The sequence below is a fragment of the Nannobrachium achirus genome, assembly GCF_963921795.1.
Source record: "Nannobrachium achirus genome assembly, chromosome: 1".
NCBI lineage: Eukaryota > Metazoa > Chordata > Actinopteri > Myctophiformes > Myctophidae > Nannobrachium > Nannobrachium achirus.
In genome coordinates this window covers 11,927,613-11,954,126 of record NC_137810.1, presented here as the reverse complement: position 1 = coordinate 11,954,126, position 26,514 = coordinate 11,927,613, and the positions used below count along the sequence as shown (strand labels likewise).

Sequence of the window (26,514 nt, the reverse complement as noted above, 5' to 3'; positions counted from 1 at the left end):
GCAGTGGTTCTGAACCTTTTCAGGCCGCAACCCCCAAAATGATGATATTAGAACTGGGGACCCCCCCCACCCTGCACAGGCACTTGGAATTGTACAACAATTAGGTCGGGAGTGGCTTATTGTCGGTATCAGCCGGTAACACGCGGGAGTCTGTCCCCGTTACAATGCGCTAGACCCCTGGGAGATGGACTGCTGAGGTGGAGCGCCACACCTACCATCAGCTCCCAGTACTTGCCGCACGACTTGCCAAGCCGTGCTACTCATACGCTGAGTTGGCGGTGCCCGGAATCGAACCCATGACCTTGTGGGCCAAAGGCGAAAGCTCTACCGACTGAGCTACCCGGGCACTTTTTCAATTGTAGGAGTTGGCATTACATTTAGTTTGACTCAATCTATTCCATTGTGAAAATAGCCGATCTATATGCTCACAACGCCTCACGTTGCGAGGCGTTGTGAGCATGTAGATCTGCTATTTTTCACAATTTCTGCCTCCAATTTTTTTACAATTTTACCAATGTTTGACCAGACTAAAAAGTCTTACTAGTAAAGTCTTACTAAAAAGGTCTTTAAAGTCCTTAAATTGTCCATTAAGAAATGTGCAGAAACCCTGTATACACATATACTGTATGTTGGTCTGATTACTGTTGAGTGAGAAAACAATGTTAACATTTAGCTAAACATCTGGGGACCCCCCAAAATAATGTGGGTACCCCACTGGGGGTCCCGACCCGCAGGTTGAGAACCATTGTGTTTAGCGCACCAGGGTTATTATAGACGACTTCTAAAAGTAAAAGGGAAAAATAAGAGTGCCAACTGAAGTCAGAAACGAAACAGAAAAGGTACTGCAGTACTTGGGTAAATGTACTCAGTTACTTTCCGCCAGTGGCGAGCGTGTGTGCTGGTCTACACGTATGCGTCACTGCATTGTTTGGTGAACTCAAAACAGAGGAGTCCTGTGTTGTTGCCAGTCTTGTGTTGGGTTCTACTTCCTGTGTAACCTTTGTTGATGTCTCAAGGCAAGAACCGCTGAACAAACGGCATCTTTGTGAGAAAACGTTAAGACGGTCTCAGATGATTGCAGCGTGAATGCAGGAGTAGGGCTCACGCCAGCCGGGGAAATAAAAAGCCTAATTTGAGCCTGGTAAGACTACTGTAGTAACAAACCGAATTCTTTGTCCATTCTGGGGGGAAAAAAGGTACAAGCGTCATTTGGTGTAGTCATATGGAATCATTTTGCCCGCTAGATGTAGATTACTGTACATCAGGGGTTGGCAACTTCGATGACGGTGAGGGCCACAATATTTCCAATTTCACTCCAGAGGGCCACAATGCATATTGCTACGTCCTACTTTGTTATTCTAGTATTGCATAAAATAGAAGCAAAAATAGCAGATCTACAAGCTATTTTTGCTTCTTTTAAATTGGAATCCTGAATTATTTTTTGTTATTTCTTAACTCATTTAGTGCTCCAGACATGAACGGGTTAAATGTCCAGCGTGCCTCTCGCAGGCTCCATACGCAGCCATTATCTTATTTTGAAGGCCAGAAGTCCATTGCGTAAACACTTCCGGGTTGACGTCATGACGTCATTCAACGGAAGCCTTCGTCACCCCATGCCGTTGCTAAAATGGCCGATCGTTGCCTTTGTTATTATGTTATTGTAGCGAGAATCTAATGCCATCATTGGCTTTAAAAGTGTTGTTTGGAGAAAATGGACATCAAAGATGGGATCCACCGTCGGCCTCCATGTTATGGGATTACTATTTTGTGCACGTGGATCCGTGATGATGAAACTGACTGTAGGGTAGGAGAACCGGCGTTACTCTATATACAGTATTTTACGCGAGTATACTCGGGATCGGCACTCTAAATACTTGAGTATTTTTAACGAGTATACTCGGGATCAGCGTTAAATGAGTTAATTGGAATCCTGAAATGTAACATTTTGATTTAATTTCAAACGCATGTTAACTTTATGAACCTACATACAAATACATTAGACATAAAATATACATTTTAATACTACTATACTACTGATCATTAAGCTACTAATATAGACAGAATTAAAGCAGGTCATGTTTGGAATAGTAACAGCTGAAATCAATAATATATTCAGTATTCCGATATTAACCTGAGGACCGCATTAAGTGAAGGTGGGGGCCGCATGTGGCCCCCGGGCCGCCAGTTGCCCATGTATACTGTACACGACGAAAACAAATAACAGAAAATCGGTAAATAATTATCCTACTGATCTAATTATTTGTCCGATTGCTAGGCCTGGAGTGAAATCATTGAACACCAAAACTGAACCAAATCCAAAAGCACTAATAATGGCTGCTAAAGGTACTAAAGCTCCCTATAGAAGAAGGTTGACTGATCACGAGAGTCTCGACCCTTGTCAGTGAGCAATGAACTGAAGTTGTAATCTGAGCAGGAATGTACAGGAATTGTACGCCTTTTACAAAACCGACTTGCATAACTGATCATGTTAGGTAAAAAGATAAACATTCCATTCGTGCTAAAGGTGAAGGCGGCCAGAGAGAAGCCTTTTTCTTTCCCTCCTAAAAAGAACGGACGTTTATGTGTTTCCGATTATCCACTTGACATTCAAACCGCGGGAACCCCAGTGTCCCTATTTGTGTGGCTAACATTTGTGACCGAACACAGCTGAGGGCTAGTCATTGAATTTTTTTTTTTTTTTTTTTTCATTTTCATTTTTTAATTTCATTTCAAAGCTGGGAATCATGATATATTGGTTGTGAAGATTGACCCAACAGTTTTGTAGATATAGCTTATAGAGTTATGCCATGCAGAAATACCAGATCTGAGAAATTCAGCCTTTTAGATAAAATGTAACCTGCAAAATGTGAGGTTTCTCTTCACATTAATTAAAAAAAGTCTTATTTACATGCAGAGTTAAGCTCTGGCGTTTAAGTGAAATGAAGCCTGATATTTATGAAATGCTTTTGTGGCTTTATCACATTTTAGAAAAAAAAAAAAAAAAAAAAAGTAATTTCAGGGCTGGTCTAAAGCTGTGCTTTCCGAAATGACTGCCCCTCTGCTATGCTGGGACACATTTGGTTGTGAGCATGTGGTAGCGCCTGTTTTCAGGCAAAGAGATTTAGCGTGGAGGGAAATACTTGCCCGGGACCCCGGGCAACTAATTATATAGGGTTTAAGTGGTTAACTGAACAAACCCACACAAGGACTTCTGGACAGGTGTCAGGGCACGACGTGGCACGAGAAGACGTTTGGGATTGGGATAATTCCCGGTGTTGAGTCAGAGGAGCACACGCACACGCACACACACACACACACACACACACACACACACACACACACACACACACACACACACACACACACACACACACACAGTGTGCAGTATGTCATCGTTGTCGGGTGGAAACCTTGTATGTCCAAAACCGTTTGTTTTGTATTTATCATTATTAAAATGATTTAAACCAGTGAAAACAGCCGATCTACAAGCACACAACGCCTCGCACCGCGAGGCGTTGTGTGCTTGCAGATCAGCTGTTTTCACCACTTTTGTGCGACGGCATTGTATGATGAAGCAGTGTGCTTTACTCCCATTGACAAATGTGAAACTTGGCAGATACGAGGTTTCTGTCCGACAGTGACGTGATGTGTATGTACTGTACCTCACTGAGGTCAGCGATGGTGAGGTTCATGCCAGCCAGCTGCTTCCACACGGGCTCTGCCAGGTTGAGGCTCAGGGGGCTGCCCGTCCGGATGGCGATGCCCAGGAGCACTCCTGTAGGGACACCAGCATCCACCATGACACATTCCTGCCTTCATTCCTTTCATTCAATGAACTGTTCTCACTCTAGTCTCCAGCAAGATGTACGTAGAACAATGTGAACACGCACAATGTTTGTTCTTGAAGATAGCCGATCTGCAAGCTCTACACAAACCAATGCAAACATTGCAAAATCTGACACTGTGTGTTTGTTTTTCTTTTTTTTATGTCAACTTCTGTGTTGATTTTACCATTTGAATTAGGAAGTTGTGAGCTTGTAGTAGGGCATTCACCAAATATTAGAATATTCGAATATCAAAGTCACTATTCGGCGTTGTTCTCCGAAGTCGAATATTCGCTTGTTTTTTATTATTATCGTTTTCTCTTTTAAAAATATACAGTTTATAAAGCTTGGCTAGATAGGAAGTCATAAGAATGAGTTGTGAATGAATTTGTTAATGCTCTATACCAGGGGTTCTCAAACCTTTTTAGGCCGTGACCCCCCAAATAAACATATTTGAACTGGGGACTCCCACCCTGACAAGCACTTGGAATTGTGGGTATTACATTTAACGTGACTCGGTTCCGCAGATAAGTATTGTGAAAATAGCAGATCTACATGCTCACAACGCCACGCAACGCGAGGCGTTGTGAGCATGTAGATCAGCTATTTTCACAATGTTCGCCTCTTGCTTACTTAATATTTGACAGTTTGGCCAGTGCTGTAGAATATTCGACTATTCGAATACTTTGAGGTCGAATAATTCGAATACTAAAAATCACTATTCGTGAATGCCCTAGCTTGTAGATCAGATAATTTCAGCAAAGAGATTTGGATTACAGGGGAGGGAAAAGGAGGGGACCACATCTAGACCCCTAACGACGTATAAAGCGGTGTTGATTTCGTTGACTAAAACTATGACGAAAAATGTTTGTCGACTGTGTTTTTTTCACTGACAAGAACTAAATAAAAACTAAACAAAAACTAAGCTGTGGTGACTAAAACTAAGACTAAATATATTGACAATTTCGTCAACAAAATAAAAACTAGACTAAAACGTTAGGGAGGGACTGGTGGAGAAGAGAGTCATTTTATGTTTGGTTGCTCTCAGGTGTTGCATGCTGAAAATAGCCGATCTACAAGCACACAACGCGTCGTGCTGCGACGCGTTGTGAGCTTGTAGATCTGCTATTTTCACCACACAACCAAGTGTAAAATCAGTCATTATGATGCCACCAAGACCTGCCAAAATACATTTTAGTCGACTAAATCATCTGTAGATTTAGTCAACTAAAATCTTATGATATTTAGTCGACTAAAATTAGACTAAAACTAATACTTTTCAGGTGACTAAATTATGACTAAAACTAAATTACATTTTATTCAAAAGACTATGACTAAAACTAAATCAAAATTTGCTGTCAAAAACAACACTGGTATAAAGTGTTTTTGCGTACCCAGGAAGCGGAACATGTTCATGTGGAGGAGGGTCTTGGCTGCAGGGTTGAGCAGGAAGCAGTCCCTGTTGGCCCCCGACTCGTCGCGGCCGTTGGGGGTGACGATGAGCAGCGGGGTCAGGCCGTTCTGCAGCTCCTCGCACATCTCCGCGATCGACTCGCTGTAGCCGCCGCCGCAGTCGTCCACCGACTCCCCTGGTGGCAGAGACAGGGATTGCATCTCGAGACTGAACGTTTTTTTTTTTTTTTTTTGTCAGGCCAAGCAAGTCCCAATCTGTGATTTGTGAATTAACCCATTTAGACCGAGTACGCATTATTGTGTATTATTATTTTATGCTTTAACGATTGTAAAAATAGCAGATATACAAGCTCACAGCGCGGCACTGAGTGCCGCGCTGCGAGCATGTAGATCTGCCATTTTTGAAAAATCGTGAACATTTGAATTTTGACCCGATTTTGACCCGATTCTATAAGTGTCTTTTGAATCCTTCTAAGGTTTTTTTGAAAAACCTATGTTTCTATGTCAGTGGCACTCAAACTTTTTCATGTGAAGGACCCCCAAAATGATATGTATTTGGCCACGGACCCCCATCTCAAAATATTTAGTTCCACCCAGAAACAACATTTTAGTTATTAACGTTCGCTTTAAAAATACATATTCAAAGATTTGCACACATGACTTTTTCAAAAATAGCAGATCTACGAGCGCCGCGCTGCGAGCTTGTATATCTGCTATTTTTCAATAGTCAAAGCATTAAATAATTCTACGCCTAAATGGCTTCACATGAAACAGCACTAGAGGCATTATCGTTCTAAACCTACTGTATGTTCCTGGTGTTCTATGTCTCGTACAGCTTTTTTCCAAAAATATTTTTTGGACCTCCAAAAATGTATTTTGAAAAGGCAGTGAATGAGTTAATAAACACATAATTGCAACCGAAGGTCGCAGTTTACTATGAGAAATGTCACAGCTTGTCCGCGTCCGTCCGTCCTTGTAGACGTGTACAATTTTTTATGGTCTATAGGTTTCCGCTCTGACGTCACTGTGATGTCAGGGAAACCACTCTACCAGAATGGGTTTGCCTGCTCTGACATCACGCTCTGGCTTCACTGTGATGTCACACTAACAAAATCCCCTTTATGCCCATATATGGACATTATGGAGATCCCTGATGTCCAAATCACTGTGGCGCTTGTCACCCTGAGGTGTCTTACTAGTATTATGTATATTTATGTATTGTCTTGAATGTATGCATTGACCTGAGCAAAACATTTTTTCCCTTGTGGATAATAAAGACAACTAATGTAAACATGTATAGTTTGACCTACACTTTATTAAATACCTATTATATTAGTGTAGGCCTGGGCTTGACTTTACCAGCCGCATGGTGCAGAAATCAGTCATTGTCTGAATAAGAAAATGTAATCCATGAGAGATGAGATCCATGAGAGCAAAAAAAGAAAACAAGTCTGGTGAGGACATGCCCGCAGGCACATCTCACAGTGGTAATAAAAATACAACTAACAAAACAAACAACAACAACAAACTAGAGCGCTGTGGTATACAGACATCAATGTCTTGTGTAGAACACCAGAGCACACCAGGGGTTCCGTTCTGCTGATCATTCATCAGACGCGTTTACAGAATGGGGGGGGAGGTATTGTGGAAGAACAATCTCAAAGAGAACACCAGCACTCACAGAATAGTCCTTAAAGGGTATTTTTTATTTTATATTAAGGTCGGCAAGGTATGCTGCAGAGCAGCCAGCAACAACGAACGCGTTTCGGCGTTACGCCTTCATCAGCGTTGTATACTGTGGGCTTGGGAAGTGTCACATTTTATAGTGTCCTGTAGGAGCGACAACTTCCTTCGTCCGAGTAGCCAACATAATTATTATGTAGAATCCATATGCACAGGAGAGACAGGCCATAAAGCTACAATCTGGACGTTTTATGTCCATCGTCTCTCTCTGCCATCGGTCACTGCAACAACATCAGTACACATGGTGTCCAGTCCAGTGCACACACACCTACTGTCCACCACTAAGTGTCCTACCCAACACCACAGCACATCGCCGTTGTTGGGTGGAAACCTTGCATGTCCAAAACCGCTCGTTTTGTATTTATCGTTTTAAAAATGATCAAAACTAGTGAAAACAGCCGATCCACAAGCACACAACGCCTCGCGGGCGCGAGGCGTTGTGTGCTTGTAGATCTGCTGTTTTCACCAGTTTTGTGCAATACTCTCGTGCGATGAACAAGGCTTTACCTTACGGAACAACGTACAAATTTGAAACTTGGGAGATACGAGGTTTCTGCCCGACAGTGACGGTATCTAGGCCGCTGGTTGTGTTGCTACTATCGTAGGGGGATTGATTTGGAACGACCGCCCACACGGTTTCTTCTTGACACCCTGGGTGTGCGGTGTGTTGGCGGTTGGAACCTTACCCACGAACTTGACCTTCCAGACGCGGTGAGGCAGCAGCAGGCTGTCGGGGCTGAAGGAGCTCATCTTGGCACACATCTGACCGAACACGGACTTGGTCCCGTCGGGGCCCGCCAGGCCTCCTTTGCTGCGCGAACGCTTTACCTGGACGAGTGGAGAGAGAGAGAGAGAGAGAGAGAGAGAGAGAGAGAGAGAGAGAGAGAGAGAGAGAGAGAGAGAGAGAGAGAGAGAGAGAGAGACGGGGGCGTTGGGAGTGTTTTTCTTTTCTCAGCAGGGCTGTCACAATTGTTACATAATCGTCAAATCGCGATTATTTGACATAAAGCGATTATTTTTCATAATCGTCATAATCGTTTCCATGTTGAAAAATGTTCATATATTTTAAATAAAAGTCCAAAATAGTGGAAATAGCAGATCTACAAGCTCACAACGTGAGCTTGTGAGGTTGTGAGGTTGTAGATCGGCTATTTCTACTATCAATGTTCTTTTTTTAAGTATAAAGTTGTCAAATATGTCAGTAATTTCTTTGTATATTTAAGTTATGTGTCATATCTGCCATGTGCAACTTCAAAGCCTAAAAGCCAAACAGAAATGTAACTGTCAACGACAAAAACAATTAAATCGTTAATCGCAATTATTTGAGTGACAATGAATCACGTATAATGTCATAATCGTGACAGCCCTATTTCTCGGCTGACAGATTATTGTGCAAGATAAATACAGTAGCTGCGAGCAGCACTGATGGACGTGGATTTCCTGGCTTTGACAGGCCTCTCTGCAACGCTCACAGCCAGAGCTTCCAGGAGGGAGGGTGTGTGTGTGTGTGTGTGTGTGTGTGCGTGTGTGTGTGCGCATGCGTGCGTGCGTGCGTGTGTGTGTGTGTGTGTGTCTGAATATTTGGAATACCTGACCGTAGGGCTGTCACAATTATTACATAATCGTCTAATCGCGATTATTTTTCATAATCGTCATAATCGTTTCCATGTTGAAAAATGTTCATATGTATTTTTTAAAGTAAAAAATTGTGGAAATAGCAGATCTACAAGGCAAGCTCACAACGCCTCGCGTGAGCTTGTAGATCGGCTATTTCCACTATCAATGTTCTTTTTTAAGTCTAAAGTTGTCAAATATGTCCTTCATTTCTTTGTATATTTAGGTTATGTGTCATATCTACCATGTGCAATTTCAAAGCCTAAAATGTAATTGTCAACGACAAAAACACAATTAAATCGTTAATCGTACTTATTTGAGTGATGATTAATCGTCATGTAGAATGTCGACAGCCCTACCTGACCGGTTTGCCTTGTTATTTCTTTCCGTCTTTATTATTCTGCTCTTTCCTGAAAACTACAAATGATGGAAGCTTTGTCCAAAAAGTATTCCTGTGACGCGACAGAAGGACATCTCTGATAGTGACATCAAAGGAAAAAAATCACACCAGTGTGAACTGAGCGGTGGAGGCCTGCACACCTTGAGGTATATGCAGGGGTTGAGGTATACAGTATGTAGTAGAAATAAAACTATTGGAAATACTCAAGTAAAGTACAAATACCTTAAAAGGATCCCTGGCTAATACGACAAATGTGCCTTAATACATTTTTTACATTGTAGCTATAGAGGACAATTATAATGTATTAAAGCATATTTGTCGTATTAGCCAGGGATCCCTTTAAAATGATCTAATCCAACTCTCTAAAGGGCTAGTGAAATTTCTGTGGGTGTTGGACTTGTGTTGACCTCAATGACCCTTGACCGATTGACGCCTTGCTGTGTGTGTGTGTGTGTGTGTGTGTGTGTGTGTGTGTGTGTGTGTGTGTGTGTGTGTGTGTGCGCGCGCACGCGTGCGTGTGTGTGTGTGATCATAAGAGGTATTGCCAGGTTGCAAGCCAGCCAGCCAGCCAGCCAGCCATGGATATAGCGAAACAGAGGAGCAGTCTTCCACCGCTCAAAAAAAAAAGATGTTGCTTTTTATTCAACGTTTCGGTTGTTAGAACTTCATCAGGACAGACAGTAAAATTGAAGTTGAAGGGGTGTGTGTGTGTGTGTGTGTGTGTGTGTGTGTGTGTGTGTGTGTGTGTGTGTGTGTGTGTGTGTAGGTGCAGCGGCCTGGAAATGATGGCTAAGCGGAGTACAGTCTACAGATCCAGACAGAGGAACCGCTGCAGACAGAGCGGATCACACAACACACGCACCCACTCACTCACCCACCCACCCACCCACCCGTACCAAAGAGACCACATGATCATAACTCTCTCAGTGAAAAACCCTGTTAAGAGCGGCGCGCCACAGTGAGAGGCGGGGCTAGGAGTGTTGAGTACAGTAAGTCGGTAGGAGGCTCGCAAACCTTTTCATGTCCACGGGATTTGTGAAAATAGGGGGAGGGGTCACATGACCAGCGCATACCTGGATCCTGTTGAGTTCCACCACGGGTCCATGCTGTCTGTCTCTCACCATGGTGGCCTGGACCACCTTCCGGAAAGCAGCTTCCTGTTGACAAAAAGTATTAGTAGTATCTACAGGGTTCCCACACATTTTTACCAATGAATTTCCAAAACCTTTCCAGAACATTTAAACCAATTTCCAGGCCTATATAAGTCATTTAGCGCAATAATGAGTCTCTTACTCCTACACGAGTAATGCCCAAAGACAGGCAGTGTAGCACAAATAAAAAATACAATTGTAGCCAGCTTGATTCGGGTCCACTTTAGCCAGTCTTTATAGTTTTCATTTGTAAGCCACATATTATTGTGTGTGTGTGTGTGTGTGTGTGTGTGTGTGTGTGTGTGTGTGTGTGTGTGTGTGTGTGTGTGTGTGTGTGTGTGTGTTCTTTATATGGCTGCAACTATTCATTATTTTTGTAGTGATTATTTTATCAATTACTTTTTCGGTAGGCAAAAACAAGACGTGAAAAGTCAAATTGGTTTTGTTTTGATCGACCTGATCATTAAGTCTTCATGCCCTATTTTATACTTTGTCTAACACCACCACAACCCAACATACTTCATTAGGGATCTATATTTGGTCCCCTCCTTCCCCCCCACCCCCTCTAATCCAAATCTTTTTTGCTGAAAATAGCCAATCTACAAGCTACAGGCAGAATGTCAAATTCATTCCACGCAAACCATTACTAAATCGACAATATTCAATAATCCAGTGTTTCTCAACCTTTTTTCTGCATGGGCACACTTTTCATGTCCCAAGAATCCATGGGCACACCAACATAATACAGGGGTGTAAATATCGTCACTGTCGAGAAGAAACCTTGTATCTCCCAAGTTTCAAATTTGTATGCTTCTTCGCAAAGTAAAACCCTGCTTCATCATACAAGGCTGTCGCACAACAGTAGTGAAAACAGCAGATCTACAAGCACACAACGCCTCGCGAGGCGTTGTGTGCTAGTAGATCGGCTGTTTTCACTAGTTTAAATCATTTTTAAAATGATAAATACAATACTGGCTTTCAAGCAGTTTCAAGTGGCACACTTGACCCTTCTCAGGGGCACACCAAAGGTCCCCAGGCACAGAGGTTGAGAAACACTGCAATAATCAATCAAATTGATTAGTCCGATGAACCACTGCGCCTCCGCCCACCTTGCCCTGGGAGATGAGGATGCCTCGGAGCGTGTGGAAGCCCACGGAGGGTCCGTGGGCCGTCTGGCCCAGCCGGCCCTCCAGGTCGAACATGGGGATGCAGGGGCAGAAGAGCTCGGAGATGTGGTGCAGCAGCAGCAGCCGGTTCCTCAGGCCCAGGATGGAGATCTCCTGGAGGTGGTTGTACTCCATGGGCACCTGACACACACAGCCGACAAGACTATCGTTAGACTTGAACTGCTTTAACCCATTTAGGCCTAGAATTAGAAGGATTCAAAAGACACTTATAGAATCGGGTCAAAATTCTAATGTTCACGACTTTTCAAAAATAGCAGATCTACGAGCTCGCAGCGCGGCACTCGGTGCCGCGCTGTGAGCTTGTATATCTGCTATTTTTCAATAGTTAAAGCATAACATAATGAAACACAAAATGTGTACCCGTTCTAAATGGGTTAATAACACAACAAAATACTATTCAAAATATACAATATTTGATGTAATGTAAAAGGTTAGAGTTGGTGTCTTGCACAATAGCTTATCTTTTAGCAGCAGTTTACAATATATTTGCAGGTATAATGTGCAGATACAATGTCTATCCCAACAGCAGCAGTGTTCAAAAAGGAAATCAACCACATAACATTCTTCTGCACTCGGTTGCAGATGCTGTACTGCCATCTAATGGTATAAAGTATACATCTTTATAAAACATAATTATATCTTTGGCAGTGAACATTTCCATGTCAACGCCCTCCTAAAGTACAGTACGAGGCCGCTGACCCCCATTTGAAAATATATTCTGTGCCAGGGACTCCCATAAGAGAAGACGTATCCAATTTTCAAGCATAGCCGATCTACAAGCTCACAATGCGTTTTGAGCCTGTTAGATCTGCTATTTTCGAACAGCCGAAAAAGGAAATGTTTAAACTGTTCCTCATTTTGCTGGGGACCCCCACCCCCCCGGAACCCCCTCACCTCCATATGGTGATGTTATAGACTCTATAGAGCAGGGGTCTTCAGCAGGGGGTCCGGTACCCCTAGGGGGTCCTCAGAGTTACTACAGGGGGTCCTCCAAATCTTCCAATCCTTTTTATTTGAACAACTTGAACCCTACTGTCCATATTCTGAGAACTGTAGCCAAAAATAGCTGATCTACAAGCTCAAATCGCATCGTCTATTTTTGGCAAAGAGCTTTGGCGTAGAGGAGAAAAAGAGCAGACTAAGTACAGAGTGAAAGGTCATGTTTATTAAGTATTGACGGTTCAAGTGGTTAAATATCTGGAAACACAAATTGAAATGAATCCAAAATACACTGAAGATTGTGCTGTCAAACAATGAAACTATATGGAATCTATGAACAGGTTGTGGGGGTCCCTGCTTCATCTCTCTCTCAACTAAGGGTTCCTTGGTCTGAAAACGTTGAAGACCCCTGCTATAGAGGGTAGGTGCGGGGCCATTCCTAAACCTGCCATTCCTACGCACTGCCATTCCTACGGAGGCAGTGACTACCTAACCCAAACCCTAACCTCAGTAGGAATGGCAGTGGGTAGGAATGGCACATTTAGGAATGGAGAACTGACCCCGGTGCATGCATAAAGTGAATGGCAAATCGGGTGGAAAAGTGAGTGGGAAAATTAGTTTAACGGTGTTTAATGCAATCAGGTAGAACTTTTCTGTTTGAATGTATGGGCCGTCAAGGCCAGATAGGAGTTTTTTGCCACTCAGTGGGCAGTGTGCCTGACAGTGTACAAATGGAACCAAATGAACCCTCAGGGGGAGACCTTGTTTGAGAAACACTGCTCTACAGTGTTCAAAAAGCACAGGCGAGTGCCCCTACCTGGGCTGGCAGCTTGCCGGCGTTGGTGGGCTTGCTGGTGGACCAGGAGAGGGTGTGAGCCGAGCCGCAGGCCACCCGGTTGATCTTCTTGCCCTGCAGGGCGGCCACCAGCCGTGGCCTCTGGATGGCGTTGGTGGTCCCGTCACCCAGCTGGCCCTCGTCGTTGTCGCCCCACGTGTACACTTCTCCTGAGCCAAACGCAGACAACACAGCTTTCCACGCAGCCCAGACAGACACACAGTGCAACACAAGGCTAAACGGAAGCCCAAAGTGGACGACATGATTGCTGAGAAAACTGCAGTTTGAGGAATAGTGTAAAAACGTGACAGGCAAAATCCAACACTTTTAGTTTTCTGTTTCAAAAGTAAAAATTCTATATTTCTAATCACTGCTATAGAGCATCGCAGCGGAAGTGGTTTACTGGTCGCACTAAAAAATCTCCCATTCATTTTCCGCATAAACTTTTACAAAAATATTTATAACAATTATGTTAAGCCTAGAACCAAGCCATCCAGGATTGCAGTGAATCATGACGATAAAACATTTGATCCTATGTGAAAACATATTTTAATATTAAATTATTTGATATACTACATTTAATAAATGCCCTTTGTTTAGCGATTTTCAAAATGTTCTTTTCATAGAAACAAAGGTTTTATCGTCATGATTCACTGCAATCCTGGATGGCTTGGTTCTAGGCTTAACATAATCGTTATAAATATCGTTATAAATATATATATTTTCGTGAAAGTCTATGAGGAAAGTGAACGGGGTATTTTTTTAGTGAGACCAGTAAACCACGCCCACTGCGATGCTCTATAGTGTGTTTGTTAAGAAACCCGGTCCAGCTGTTCGGTAAACCGAAAATATAATTTCAGGTTAGGTCACCAATTTCATCAGGACACAGAAGTTCAGAAAACCCCATCTCCAATTTGATAGTTATTTTTTCCATTATTTGTTTTGTTTCAACACTTTGTTTTGTCTAAGGTGTATTGTATGCAGTGTTGATTTTGTCGACTAAAACTATGACGAAAAATGTTTGTCGACTGCGTTTTTTTCACTGACGAAAACTAAATAAAAACGAAATAAAAGCTAAGCTGTGATGACTAAAACTAAGACTAAATATATTGACAATTTCGTCAACAAAATAAAAACTAGACTAAAACTTAGACTTAGGGAGGGACTAGTGGAGAAGAGAGTCAGCGCGACGCGTTGTGAGCTTGTAGATCTGCTATTTTCAGTCATTACGATGCCATCAAGGCCTGCCAAAATACATTTTCGCCTAAAATCTTATGATATTTAGTCGACTAAAATTAGACAAACTAAAACTTTTCAGGTGACTAAATTATGACTAAAACTAAATGACATTGTATTCAAAAGACTATGACTAAAACTAAATCCAAATTTGCTGTCAAAAACAACACTGATTGTATGTGCTTGGAGTTCCTACCATCCTCCGTGCAGCACACGCAGTGGAGCGACCCGGTGGCGATGGCGATGACCTTCTTCCCCTGCAGGCCCTGGACCTGTCTGGGCCTGCGGACGTGGTCGTCAGAACCATGGCCCAGGCGGTGGTAGTCCCCTTTACCCCTGGGTCAGCAAACAGGCACACACGCGCACACACACACACACACACACACACACACACACACACACACACACACACACACACACACACACACACACACACACACACACACACACACACACACACACACACACACACACACACACACACACACACACACACACAAAACCATGACTCCTGTCCTCATCTCTATTAACTCATTGATTGCCAAGGCCCGAGTTTCCTGAGTTATTACAGTAGTCCCAGGCTGCCACAGGCAGAGTTTCCCGAGTTGGCAGCCATTTAAAAAAAGAAAAAAAAAAGAAGAAAAAAATGCCTAAAATGTATTAGGCATGATCGCAATCGCGAAATTGCATGTTTAGCCCCATAACAAACACATCTTTCAAAATGGCAAAATGTTTGTTTTGTCTGACTTTGAAGGCTTCTATCTCATGAATGCCTGAACGGATTTCCAAGCGGATGTTTTTGTTTGAAAGCTGTTAAAAAGTACTGCACATATATCTAGGCAAAATTGATCCGTGCACTAGAAATTTAGGAACGTGGCAGTGAGGAACTTGGCGGCCATTTTGAAAATGGCAATCAATGAGTTAAGCCTGATTTATACTTAGTTGTGCTCCGGTACAAAGACTAATTTCTGCTACTAGTCAGGGGATATTAATAATAAAACCGGGGAATAAATTCCTTACCAAACGATTTCTTCACCAATATGTTCGTAAAGGTGTCTAGTAACATATCTAACAAAGTTTGAAATTCAAAATCCCTAGGAGAATCTTTGACAGCTAGGGTAACTTTGGGTCTCATTCACTTACTATAAAGGAAAAAATGACTCCCAAACAATCTGCTTTAAGTGGGATGTGAGGTGTCCAATTAGGTGTTTTTAACTATTCTGAATCCATTGCAAGTATTTGTTTTACACGAAAAACATTCCTTGGGCTAAAAATATTATTTGACATATAATCACAATTATTTTGTCATAATCGTTTCCATGTTGAAAAATGTTCATATATTTTCAAAAATTGTGGAAATAGTCGGCTATTTCCACTATCAATGTTCTTTTTAAAGTATAAAGTTGTCAAATATGTAATTTCTTTGTATATTTAGGTTATGTGTCATATCTGCCATGTGCAACTTCAAAGCCTATAACAGAAATGTAATTGTCAACGACAAAAACACAATTAAACCGTTAATCGCAATCATTCGAGTGACAATTAATCGTCATGTAAAATGTCATAATGGTGACAGCCCTTCACATACCAGGTGTAGACAGCTCCAGACTTGGTGAGGGCCACTGAGAACTGGGAGCCACACTCCACCTTGACCACTCCCAGGCCAGTCAGAGAGTCGATCTGCAACCAAAGCATACTCAGTCGGATACTCAGCCAATCAGCTGAACCACTTTCAAAATGTCGTCCCTATTTTGGGCATGTCACTATAGGCACAAAAAAAAGCGCCTACAATTATATGCCCAAAATAGGGACACCAGGTTGAAAGTGATTAACCTCCAATATACAACAGCATATTGAGTAATATGATTACAATTAAAGGACAACTTTGTTTTTTTTTACAACTTTACAACTAGATTGTAATAAGAGAAAAGAAAAGGTGAGTGTTTAAATGTTTTCCTTGACTTCGTTGACTGTCGTTTTAGCAAGTTTAACGTGTGCGTGGGGGGCTGAGGGCATGCGTACAAGTGGCTAAAATATGTATTTTTAGACACAATAACCCGGCGATTTCTTTATTACTATTTACAGTAACACTACTAGCCCCAATAAGTCACATCTGCCCATGAAAGATTGCGGTGCATCTTGGGAATGGGCTTACTGTGTGTAAAAAGACATATTGATCCACTTGTACGCATGCCCCCAGCCACTGAAATCAAAATCATTAAAATCTCTACAGCAATAGAAAGGAGTAAATTAAAACATTTTAAACACTGATCCTTTATTTTCTCTAATTACAATCTAAAATATGGACCCTTAGTTTAAAAACATTAAAATGAGGCATTTAGCACTAGACTGTCATCTACAGAAGTGTAAGATCTGAGAAGATGACACGAACCCCAGTCAGAAAGTCAGATGAGTAGAATGCAAATGGAACAATGTACCCAAAGAAAGAAACTAGGGATACTACCAGACTATAATCGTGTGGTATGCCTAGAGGCGGGCGATATGGAAGAATACAATATCACAATATTTTCCCAAGCTGTATCATGATACACGATTTTATCACGATTCTTTTTCACATTGGTTTTTATGGTTATTTCTTATTTTACAAGTTACTTGACAAAAACTAGACTCTCTGGGTTCCTTTTGGGAGGTCTAAATTGAACTTTACAAGTATGTAACTCTGACAGAATACAAATGAAACCAAATGGACCCTTACGGGTCCATTTGGTTTCATTTGTATACTGTCAGAGTTAAGTGGAGACCTTGACATTTTAAAGTTTGAGAACTACTGATTTAGACCAAAATGCAGGTTTAAATGAATTCTGCAATGAATCTCTGTATTAACGATTAAACAGGATTTTTTTACAAGGCTCCATCAATTGTATCACGATATATACAATGTCTCTGAAAAGGCATATCATGGAGACATTGTATCGTCTCAACGATAATTATCACCATATCGCCCACCCCTAGGTATGCCCCAGAACTGTCATAAAAAAAACGCAAGGCAAAAAGTTGCAGGCTCCCGGTGGGCGGTGCGTGTTACCTTCATGGGCACCTTGCAGCCGTCGCTGCCTCCCCGGCCCAGCTTGCCGTAGTCCCCGTCTCCCCAGGACCAGACCATGTCGTCGTCCGTCAGGCACAGCGTCTGAGCGTCGCCGCTGCCGCACGCCACATCGATGACCCGGTGGCCCTGCAGCGCATCCACCTGGAGGGAACACACACACACACACACACACACACACACACACACACACACACACACACACACACACACACACACACACACACACACACACACACACACACACACACACACACACACACACACACACACACACACACACACACATTTGCTTCATCTCTCCAAAATAATCATATTTTAACTGAACCCCTCCCCCCACCACCCTGACGAGCACTAATAGTTGAGGCATTACAAGTTCTATTGTGAAAATAGCAGATCTACATGCTCACAACGCCTTGCAACAATTTCTGCCGCTAATATTTGACAATTTGGCCAATGTTTAATTTGTCATTTTAGAGGTATTAAAGGAGCCATTGTCAACTTTTTCTTGAAAAACGGATGCTAAAATAAAAATAATATTTCGAAAATATTTTATAAAAAAATAAGCTTCATATATGTGTTTCTATTAAAAAATGACCACAAAAAGCGTAACATAATGATAAAATAATCATTTTGGCCATTGTCAGACCGACACTTTGTTTACATTCTAGTCTATAGATTAGGATGTAAACAAAGTGTCGGCCCTACAATGAAAAAGTTGACTATAGCTCCTTTAAAAAGCCACTAAAAGTAAATTGTCACTTTATAAATGTGCAGATACCCTCTATACACTTAAACTTTATGTTGGTTTGTTTACTGTTGAGCGAGAAAACAATGTTGCACATTAAGTTAATCACCTGGGGACCCCCCAAAATAATTTGGGGACCCACCTGGGGGTTCTGACCCTCAGGTTGAGAACCACTGGTCCAGCAAACACAGCCAGGTTCTGTTGCCATAAATGTGGCGTGGACAAGGCCATGTTGACAACAATATTCTTATATATTTCGAGAAAATATAGTAGAATCTCGTTGGGACTACGGACCAGTTTGGGTTTGAGCTGGTCCTCGCTGTCTCCGTGGCCCAGCCGGCCGTAGCGTCCTTTGCCCCAGGTGTAGAGCTCTCCGCTGGCTGTGATGCAGGCGCTGTGCGCCCCTCCGGCCGCGATGTCCACCACCTCCACCCCCCTCAGGGACTCGATGACGCGAGGGCGATCGCATGGGCTGAAGGACAGAGAGGAGTTACGGTCACAACAACAGCACAATCCGTACCACGTCGATGATGTCATTGGTAGGCATGTTTCTGAATTGTCCACAGCCCACCTCTGACTGAGACGGAGTGAGTACAGAAATGATGCCATCTTATAGTGAGCCTTAGTACAGACCAATTATATGAAGATATGGTTGAAGACATTAAAACCAGGAAAGGACAACACCTTTTGCCATATCACGATACTCACAATCCCAGATGATAATATTGTAAATATTGTAAAAACATGTATTCTTTTATTATTTTATTTTATTTTTTCTTCTTTATAACTGCATCTTGTTTTCTTTCTTGTTATTGATGATATCCTATGCATAGTATTCTATCCGTAGGTCTTTCAATGTTATATGAGATAAAGTGGTTCCTGTGTAAATACGCCGTAAAGCTTAGTAGGATCTCCTTTAAGTTGACCTTGTACCAGTTAACTGTACTGTCATTAAACAGTTTTTGTTCCTATGTAAACTTCTAATAAAGTCTTCAATCAATCAATCAATCAATCAATCAATATGTAGTCTCTCACCAATAACGATATGGATATAATAACATCACTGTCGTGCAGAAACATTTGTATGTTCTTCGCTAAGTAAAGCCCTGCTTCTTCATACAAGGCTGTCGCACAAAAGTAGTGAAAACAGCCGATCTACAAGCACACAACGCCTCGCGGGTGCGAGGCGTACCCGCGAGGCGTTGTGTGCTTGTAGATCTGCTGTTTTCACTAGTTTAAATCATTTTTAAAATGCTAAATACAAAACGAACGGTTTCGGACATACAAGCTTTCCACCCGAAAACAACCAACTGCCCAGGCCTGCTGCTCACCTCCTGTTCCCGTGGCCCAGCTTGCCGTCCTCCGCCTCCCCCCAGGAGTACACTCACCTCCTGTTGCCGTGGCCCAGCTTGCCGTCCTCCGCCTCCCCCCAGGAGTACACTCACCTCCTGTTCCCGTGGCCCAGCTTGCCGTCCTCGGCCTCCCCCTAGGAGTACACTCACCTCCTGTTCCCGTGGCCCAGCTTGCCGTCCTCGGCCTCCCCCTAGGAGTACACTCACCTCCTGTTCCCGTGGCCCAGCTTGCCGTCCTCAGCCTCCCCCCAGGAGTACACTCACCTCCTGTTCCCGTGGCCCAGCTTGCCGTCCTCCGCCTCCCCCCAGGAGTACACTCACCTCCTGTTCCCGTGGCCCAGCTTGCCGTCCTCAGCCTCCCCCCAGGAGTACACTCACCTCCTGTTCCCGTGGCCCAGCTTGCCGTCCTCAGCCTCCCCCCAGGAGTACACCTCTCCCTCTGAGGACAGCGCCAGGCAGTGCTTCCCCCCGGAGTTCACTGCCACCTTCCTGATGAACACGTGCTGGATGGACTCCAGCAGGGTGGGGGTGGACACGGACTCTGTGCCCCCGATGCCCAGCCGCCCTCCGGCGCCGTACCCTGTGGCATACAGCTGAGGGCACACACACACAGCGCCACAGGAGAACACATCAGTATCGAACACATCGTACCCCGTGGCATACAGCTGAGGGCACACACACAGCGCCACAGGAGAACACATCAGCAGATGATATGTGGTGCATTTCCAAAGTGCTTTACAATGTGCATTTCATTCACCCGTTCACACACACTTTCACACACAGACGGCATTGGAAAGCATACAATCACTGGTGTAAAGTAAAGGGCTCTCCATACTTCGCTTGACTTGGTGTAAGTGATTTTCTTTGGTTCAAATAATGTATTATAAGAAAATAATAGAACCTTTTTAACCTATAATGTTTTGTTTTAACCAAAAACTATCACTTACCCTACTATATAAAATGTATACCGTATATAAACATCGCAATTAGATATTTTCTCAAAATCATTCAGCCGCCCTAAACCCACATTTTTCTTTTTGACTAAAACTATTGACTAAAACTGGACTAAAACCTATGTGTGGATTCGTCGACTATAACTTGACTAAAACCTTTTGAGTTCTCGTCGACTAAAACTAGACTAAAACTATCAGGGATATAAATGACTAAAATCTGACAAAAAAAAAATAAGCATTTCGTCAAAAAGACTAAGACTAAGACTAAATCTAAAATGCCCGCCAAAAACAACACTGGCAGCCAGGAAGAACTGCGGGTCGAACCGGGAACCTTCAGATTCCAAGACGGCCACTCTACCTCCTGGGCCACAGCCGCCACCTAAATGTTTTAGATTATATAAGTTCTTGACTAGTCGGCCGACTCGGCCCCTGTATTCATACTGTTGAATGAATATTGTTTTACAATAAAGAAGCAGTGTACTATGCAGCCGACTAGAGTGTGGAGATGGTGTGTACAGTATTTGTTCAAAGGCCTGTCACAATTGTTACATAATCTAACACATAAGCTACTATTTGACATAATCGCAATTATTTGGTCATAATGGTTTTCATGTTGAACATTTTTTTCATATATTTTCAAACATTTAAAAAAATAGTGGAAATAGCCGGTCTAGAAGCTCACAACGCGTCACATTGCGACACGTTGTGAGCTTGGAGATCGGCTGTTGTCAAATATGTCAGTAATTTCTTTCTATATTTAGGATATGTGTCATATCTGCCATGTGAAACTTCAAACCCTAAAAGCCAAACAGAAACGTAATTGTCAACGACAAAAAATCGTTAATCGCAATTATTTGAGTGACAATAATGAGTACCTGAGACGAATAACAGTATAAGTTCATATTTGAATGTTTTTTAATATATATATTTTTGGATTTATCAGACTGTAAACCACAAACTAGTCATTTTTAATCTGTTAAATTGTTAATGCAATCCCCCCTCATTTTGTTTAATTGTCGGTTTTAATGTTATCTGCTCCCTTTGTCTGCTGAATATTGCTTGTACGGACTTAGACTGTTGTTCCACAAACTGCTGGAGATATACTGTTTTTCCACTTTCCATAAGTATTATGTCTTATAATTCCTAATATATATGAGTTAAGTAAAAAAAAATCTAATTCAACAAAATGAGAGGAGTACATTAAGACTTTAAGAGATTAAAAACTTCTAATTTGTGGTTTACAGTCTGGTAAATCTAAAAAATATCTAAATCCGAAATTTTAAAATACAGACTTAAGAGTGTTATTCGTGTCAGGTACTCAATTAATTGTCATGTAAAATGTCATAATCGTGACAGCCCTATAATACTCCTCACCTTCCCGTCCGCGGTGACGGCGAACAGGGTCTGCTCCCCGCCGATGAGCTGCACGGGCCGCAGCGTGGCCAGGGCCTCGGTGGGGGTGGGCACCTTGACCTTGGCCCCCTCGATGCCCCCCAGCTGCCCCCGGTGGTTGTGGCCCCAGCCGTAGATGGTGCCGCTGCCGCCCGCCGAGAGCGTCCAGTCGTCGGGCCGCCGGTTCATCCACTGCACCAGCTGCTCGTCCTGCTCGCGCTTGAACAGCTCGTGGCTCTCGTGCAGGCCGTTCATGCTCTCGTGGTCGGCCATCAGCTCACGGATCTTCTTGGTGACCTTGGAGAGGATTTAGGAGTGGGCAGGTCAATTATTGATTGATTGATTGATTGATTGATTGATTGAAACCTTTATTTATTCTCGAAAAGAGCATTGAGGTTCACCCTCATTTGCAATGCTGACGAGATTACACAAACACAAAGATCAACAGTTAAGACATACAAATACACAACAACAAGAAATAAAATGAAACATCATAGGGAAATAGTAGGTTAAAAACAATTGCATACTGAGGTAGGGAGATTTAAAAGCATGTTATTAAATTGACCATAGGATATTGGAGGTAACAAACCAACATGAAGTTTAAGTGTATAGAGGGTATATGCGCATTTCTAAAGTGACAATTTAAGGACTTTTTAATACCTCTAAAATGACAAATGAAACCATTGGTCAAATTGTCAAATATTAGTGGCAGAAATTGTGAAAATAGTCGATCTACATGCTCACAACGACTCGCGTTGCGAGGCGTTGTGAGGCGTTGTGAGGCGTTGCGAGGCGTTGTGAACATGTCGATCGGCTATTTCACAGTTAAAATATGATTATTTGGGGGGGTCGCGGCCTGAAAAGGTTGAGAAGCACTGATTTATGGCGTGATAAAATGTTATACCGAATGGTATTATGGTTTTTTATGGTACTTTAGTCTATTCTTTGACATTTGGGGTTACATTAAATGACAGTTTATATTATACTGTACATTATCATATTTTCTTGTAATACATTATACAGTGTTATCTCATAGGGCCTATATGTGTTACATTGTACTTTACGTTCTGTAATGCAAGTATATTATGCAATGACAGATTAACCGATGGCACTATATGGTAATTTAGCCTATATTGTATATAAAGATGTCCAATTGAACGATGACTGCGGAAAAATGGAAAGTTTACATAAAAAGACACAAAAAAAAGTGCCTCATAAAAAGTGACACAAATTGCCTCGCATTTCTCCAAGTGCAGAGGAAATTGGATAAATGGAGTGGAAAAGGGATTACAGAAATTCTTCTGCCCAGGCCAGTGTGTGATGTCTTAACCCATTTAAGGCCTAGAATTATTGAATGCTTTAACCAGTGAAAAATAGCAGATATACAAGCTCACAGCGCGGCTGCGAGCTTGTAGATCTGCTATTTTTGAAAAAGTCGTGAAAATTTGTGCAAATCTTTGAATATATGTATTTTCAAAGCGAACGTTTGTAACTCAAATTTTGCTTCTGGGTGGTCCCTGGAACTAGATATTTTGAAATGGGGGTCCGTGGCCAAATAAATATAATTTTGGGGGTCCTTCACATGAAAAGGTTTGAGAACCACTGACACAGTAGTCTCTCAAGAACAGACTAACTGAGCTCCAGTCAAGTGAAAAGGACGTTTTCTTAGACGATGGCTGGCCAGATTGCTGACATAGAAACATAGGTTTTTTCCAAAAATCTTAGAAGGATTCAAAAGACACAAGAACTGACGCCACTGCAAGAACCGAGGGTTCGAGGGTTCTCGCAGCGCGGCACTCGGTGCCGCGCTGTGAGCTTGTATATCTGCTATTTTTTTATATTTAAAGCATAAGATATTGCGTCATAATGTGTTCAGGCCTAACATGCAAGCTGGAATGGAGAGCTCAGCCTGTTATATTTATTCTCCGTCGCGCGATGGCGTCGCTTGCCGACAAGATGGGTTCTCGTCGGCAAGGGAAGCTGTCTGTCACACAACAGATTTAGCTTTATTGACCAATTAAGGGTTTGCAGGTGTAAACAGGGTGATTTCTTTTTGTAACTTCTCCATCATTGGTAGTTTTCAGGAAATGGAGGAAGAAGAGCGAGGCAAACAGGATAGAAACAGGTCAGATGGGGTGCCCGCTGGCCTGGTGGTCAAGGCGCGTACCACATACTAGGCTATGATGCCTGCTGGCGTCGCCGGTTCGATTCCCGATCCGGACGACCTTTGCCACATGTCATTCCCCATCTCTCTCCCCATTTCCTGTCAGTCTACTGTCCTATCAATAAAGGCATAAAAAGCCCAAAAACAAATCTTAAAAAAAAAAAGAAAAAAGAAACAGGTCAGATAATCGTTAAGTTCCTGGTATGGTAAAGAGAACAATATACATACATGCATAGTGTACATAGACATGCAGTCAGATATCCCAGATATTCATGAGAATTGCAATGGTATGAGGCAGTTGTAAAGAGGCAGCATGTATGGTAATATTACTAATATGTACATGATAATATACAGTATTAAATATTGTTGCCGTCTGGCAGAAACCTCATCTCCATATTTTTTGTAAAGTCATTCCCTACTTTGTTATACTACAGTGTCGCCAAAAGTAGCGAAAATAGCCGATATCCAAGCTTAAATTGACACGTGACACATGCTTTTGCACTCTCTTTCTTTCCTAAGTCATTATTACTTATTATTTTATCTTTAGATGTGTTGTTTTCTGTTGTTCTGCTTTATTGTATATATATATCACTGCATTTTCTGTAAGGATGCCGAACAAAAATAACTTTTACTCTTACGTATGTACCTGTACAAAAGACGTAACAATAAAGTACAACCCTTGAACCTTGAACGTGTTAAGCTTATAGATCGGCAATGTCTTCCTTTTTTTTCCTGAAAAGTAACATTTTTTTACAGCGACGGCATGCAGTTTTTGCTCACCTCATCGAGGAAGGGTCTGGGCTGAGGGCTCCTCTTGTCCAGAGCTACGGCCACTCTGGAGGCGGTGCAGTAGCGGCGGAACCACGCCCACTTGTGCGTCTCCGCACAGCAGGGGAGCGTGTCCAGCTCCAGGTCGCAGGCGAGAGCCACCAACACCTGGACGCCACGAAAACATTAATGAGGCCCTGCGACAGCTCACAGCTCGTGAGTCATTACGGCAGTGTTTCTCAACCTTTTTTTCTGCATGGGCACACTTTTCATGTCCCAAGAATCCATGGGCACACCAACATAATACGGGGGTGCAAATATCATCAAGAAACCATGTACCTCCAAGTTTCAAATTTGTACGTTTCTTCGCAAAGTAAAGCCCTGCTTCATCATACAAGGCTGTCGCACAACAGTAGTGAAAACAGCAGATCTACAAGCACACAACGCCTTGCACCGCAAGGCGTTGTGTGCTTGTAGATCGGCTGTTTTCACTAGTTTAAATCATTTTTAAAATGATAAATACAATACTGGCTTTCAAGCAGTTTCAACCGTAATGATTACGGTCTCAAACATATGGCACTACCCTCTAAACAGTGGTTCTCAACCTGTGGGTCGGGACCCCTAGTGGGGTCCCCAAATTATTTTGGGGGGGTCCCCAGATGATTAACTTAATGTGAAACATTGTTTTCTCACTCAGCAGTACACAAACCAACATAAAGTTTAAGTGTATAGAGGGTATCTGCACATTTCTAAAGTGACAATTTAAGGACTTTTTAATACCTCTAAAATTACAAATTAAACATTGGCCAAATTGTCAAATATTAGAGGCAGAAATTGTGAAAATAGCCATGCTCACAACGCCTCGCAAAGCGAGGCGTTGTGAGCATGTAGATCTGCTATTTTCACAATAGAACCGTGTTATACAAAATGTAATGCCTCAACTCTTAGTGCTCGTCAGGGTGGGGGGTCCCCAGTTAAAATGTTATTATTTTTGGGGGTCACGGACTGAAAAGGTTGAGAACCACTGCTCTAAAATAAACTAAAGTAAAAGGACAACATTCTGAGCGTACCTTGAAGAAGGGGCTGTGGAGCAGCTGCTTGCCTCCCCTGACGACGGGGTCCTCGTACTCGTACTGCCTCTGCAGGGCCTCGGGTAGGCCCTTCACGAGGGCGGCCAGCGCACTGCCTGTGAAACTCTGAGAATAAAAGGGATCAAAGGTTTTCATTAAAGGTGATACACCATGAAATTTCACTTTTCCTATTTTAAAACCTTTTTTTGGGGTCCCACTAGCACCTTCTATCCTCACAAAGTCCCATTTCTGACCGTTGTGTCTTTCTCTGGTTTTGAGAAGGCGAAGGTTAAAAGTATCCCACGGGTTCTCAAAACAGGCTGTTCAGATTTGCTGCCGATTGTGACGTCATCTGCCGATTGTGACGTCATCAAAAAAAAAAAAAAAATCAAAAAAGTTTTTTTTTCAAAAAAAAATTAAAAAAAAAAAATGTTTTTCAAAAAGATTTTGAGGGGGGTGGCGCAGTTCAGGCCAAAGGTGGTACTGCAGCTGAAATGCTCTGAGAGCCATTCAAAAATGAGAGAGGCTCTCTATTCAGGAGTCGTAATTTAGCCTCAAACCTTTTGAAAAACGTTTTTTGGGACATAAACAATATGACATAAATACTTTTTAAATGCATGGTGTATCACCTTTAACCACTTTAAAACGGGCGTCAGAATTT

General features: G+C 42.5%; 1 protein-coding gene across 12 annotated transcripts in view; it reads right to left on the bottom strand.

The window, feature by feature from the left end:
- The window catches only part of herc2 (HECT and RLD domain containing E3 ubiquitin protein ligase 2), a 181,587-nt gene that overhangs the window by 4,820 nt on the left and 150,253 nt on the right, over nucleotides 1-26,514 (bottom strand). For 11 of the 12 annotated variants that reach the window (XM_080732028.1, XM_080732030.1, XM_080732029.1 and 8 more), the window contains 14 exons: nucleotides 25,854-25,979; nucleotides 24,796-24,951; nucleotides 21,834-22,148; nucleotides 19,885-20,099; nucleotides 18,449-18,626; nucleotides 17,389-17,550; nucleotides 15,931-16,022; nucleotides 14,539-14,678; nucleotides 13,089-13,276; nucleotides 11,255-11,452; nucleotides 10,068-10,151; nucleotides 7,667-7,808; nucleotides 5,219-5,413; nucleotides 3,663-3,775 (listed from right to left, as the gene is read on the bottom strand). In XM_080732028.1, coding sequence (XP_080588154.1) covers nucleotides 3,663-3,775; nucleotides 5,219-5,413; nucleotides 7,667-7,808; nucleotides 10,068-10,151; nucleotides 11,255-11,452; nucleotides 13,089-13,276; nucleotides 14,539-14,678; nucleotides 15,931-16,022; nucleotides 17,389-17,550; nucleotides 18,449-18,626; nucleotides 19,885-20,099; nucleotides 21,834-22,148; nucleotides 24,796-24,951; nucleotides 25,854-25,979 — 2,304 coding nt within the window. The remainder of the gene's footprint in view (nucleotides 1-3,662; nucleotides 3,776-5,218; nucleotides 5,414-7,666; nucleotides 7,809-10,067; nucleotides 10,152-11,254; nucleotides 11,453-13,088; nucleotides 13,277-14,538; nucleotides 14,679-15,930; nucleotides 16,023-17,388; nucleotides 17,551-18,448; nucleotides 18,627-19,884; nucleotides 20,100-21,833; nucleotides 22,149-24,795; nucleotides 24,952-25,853; nucleotides 25,980-26,514) is intronic. The other variant, XM_080732033.1, reaches the window with a different exon arrangement.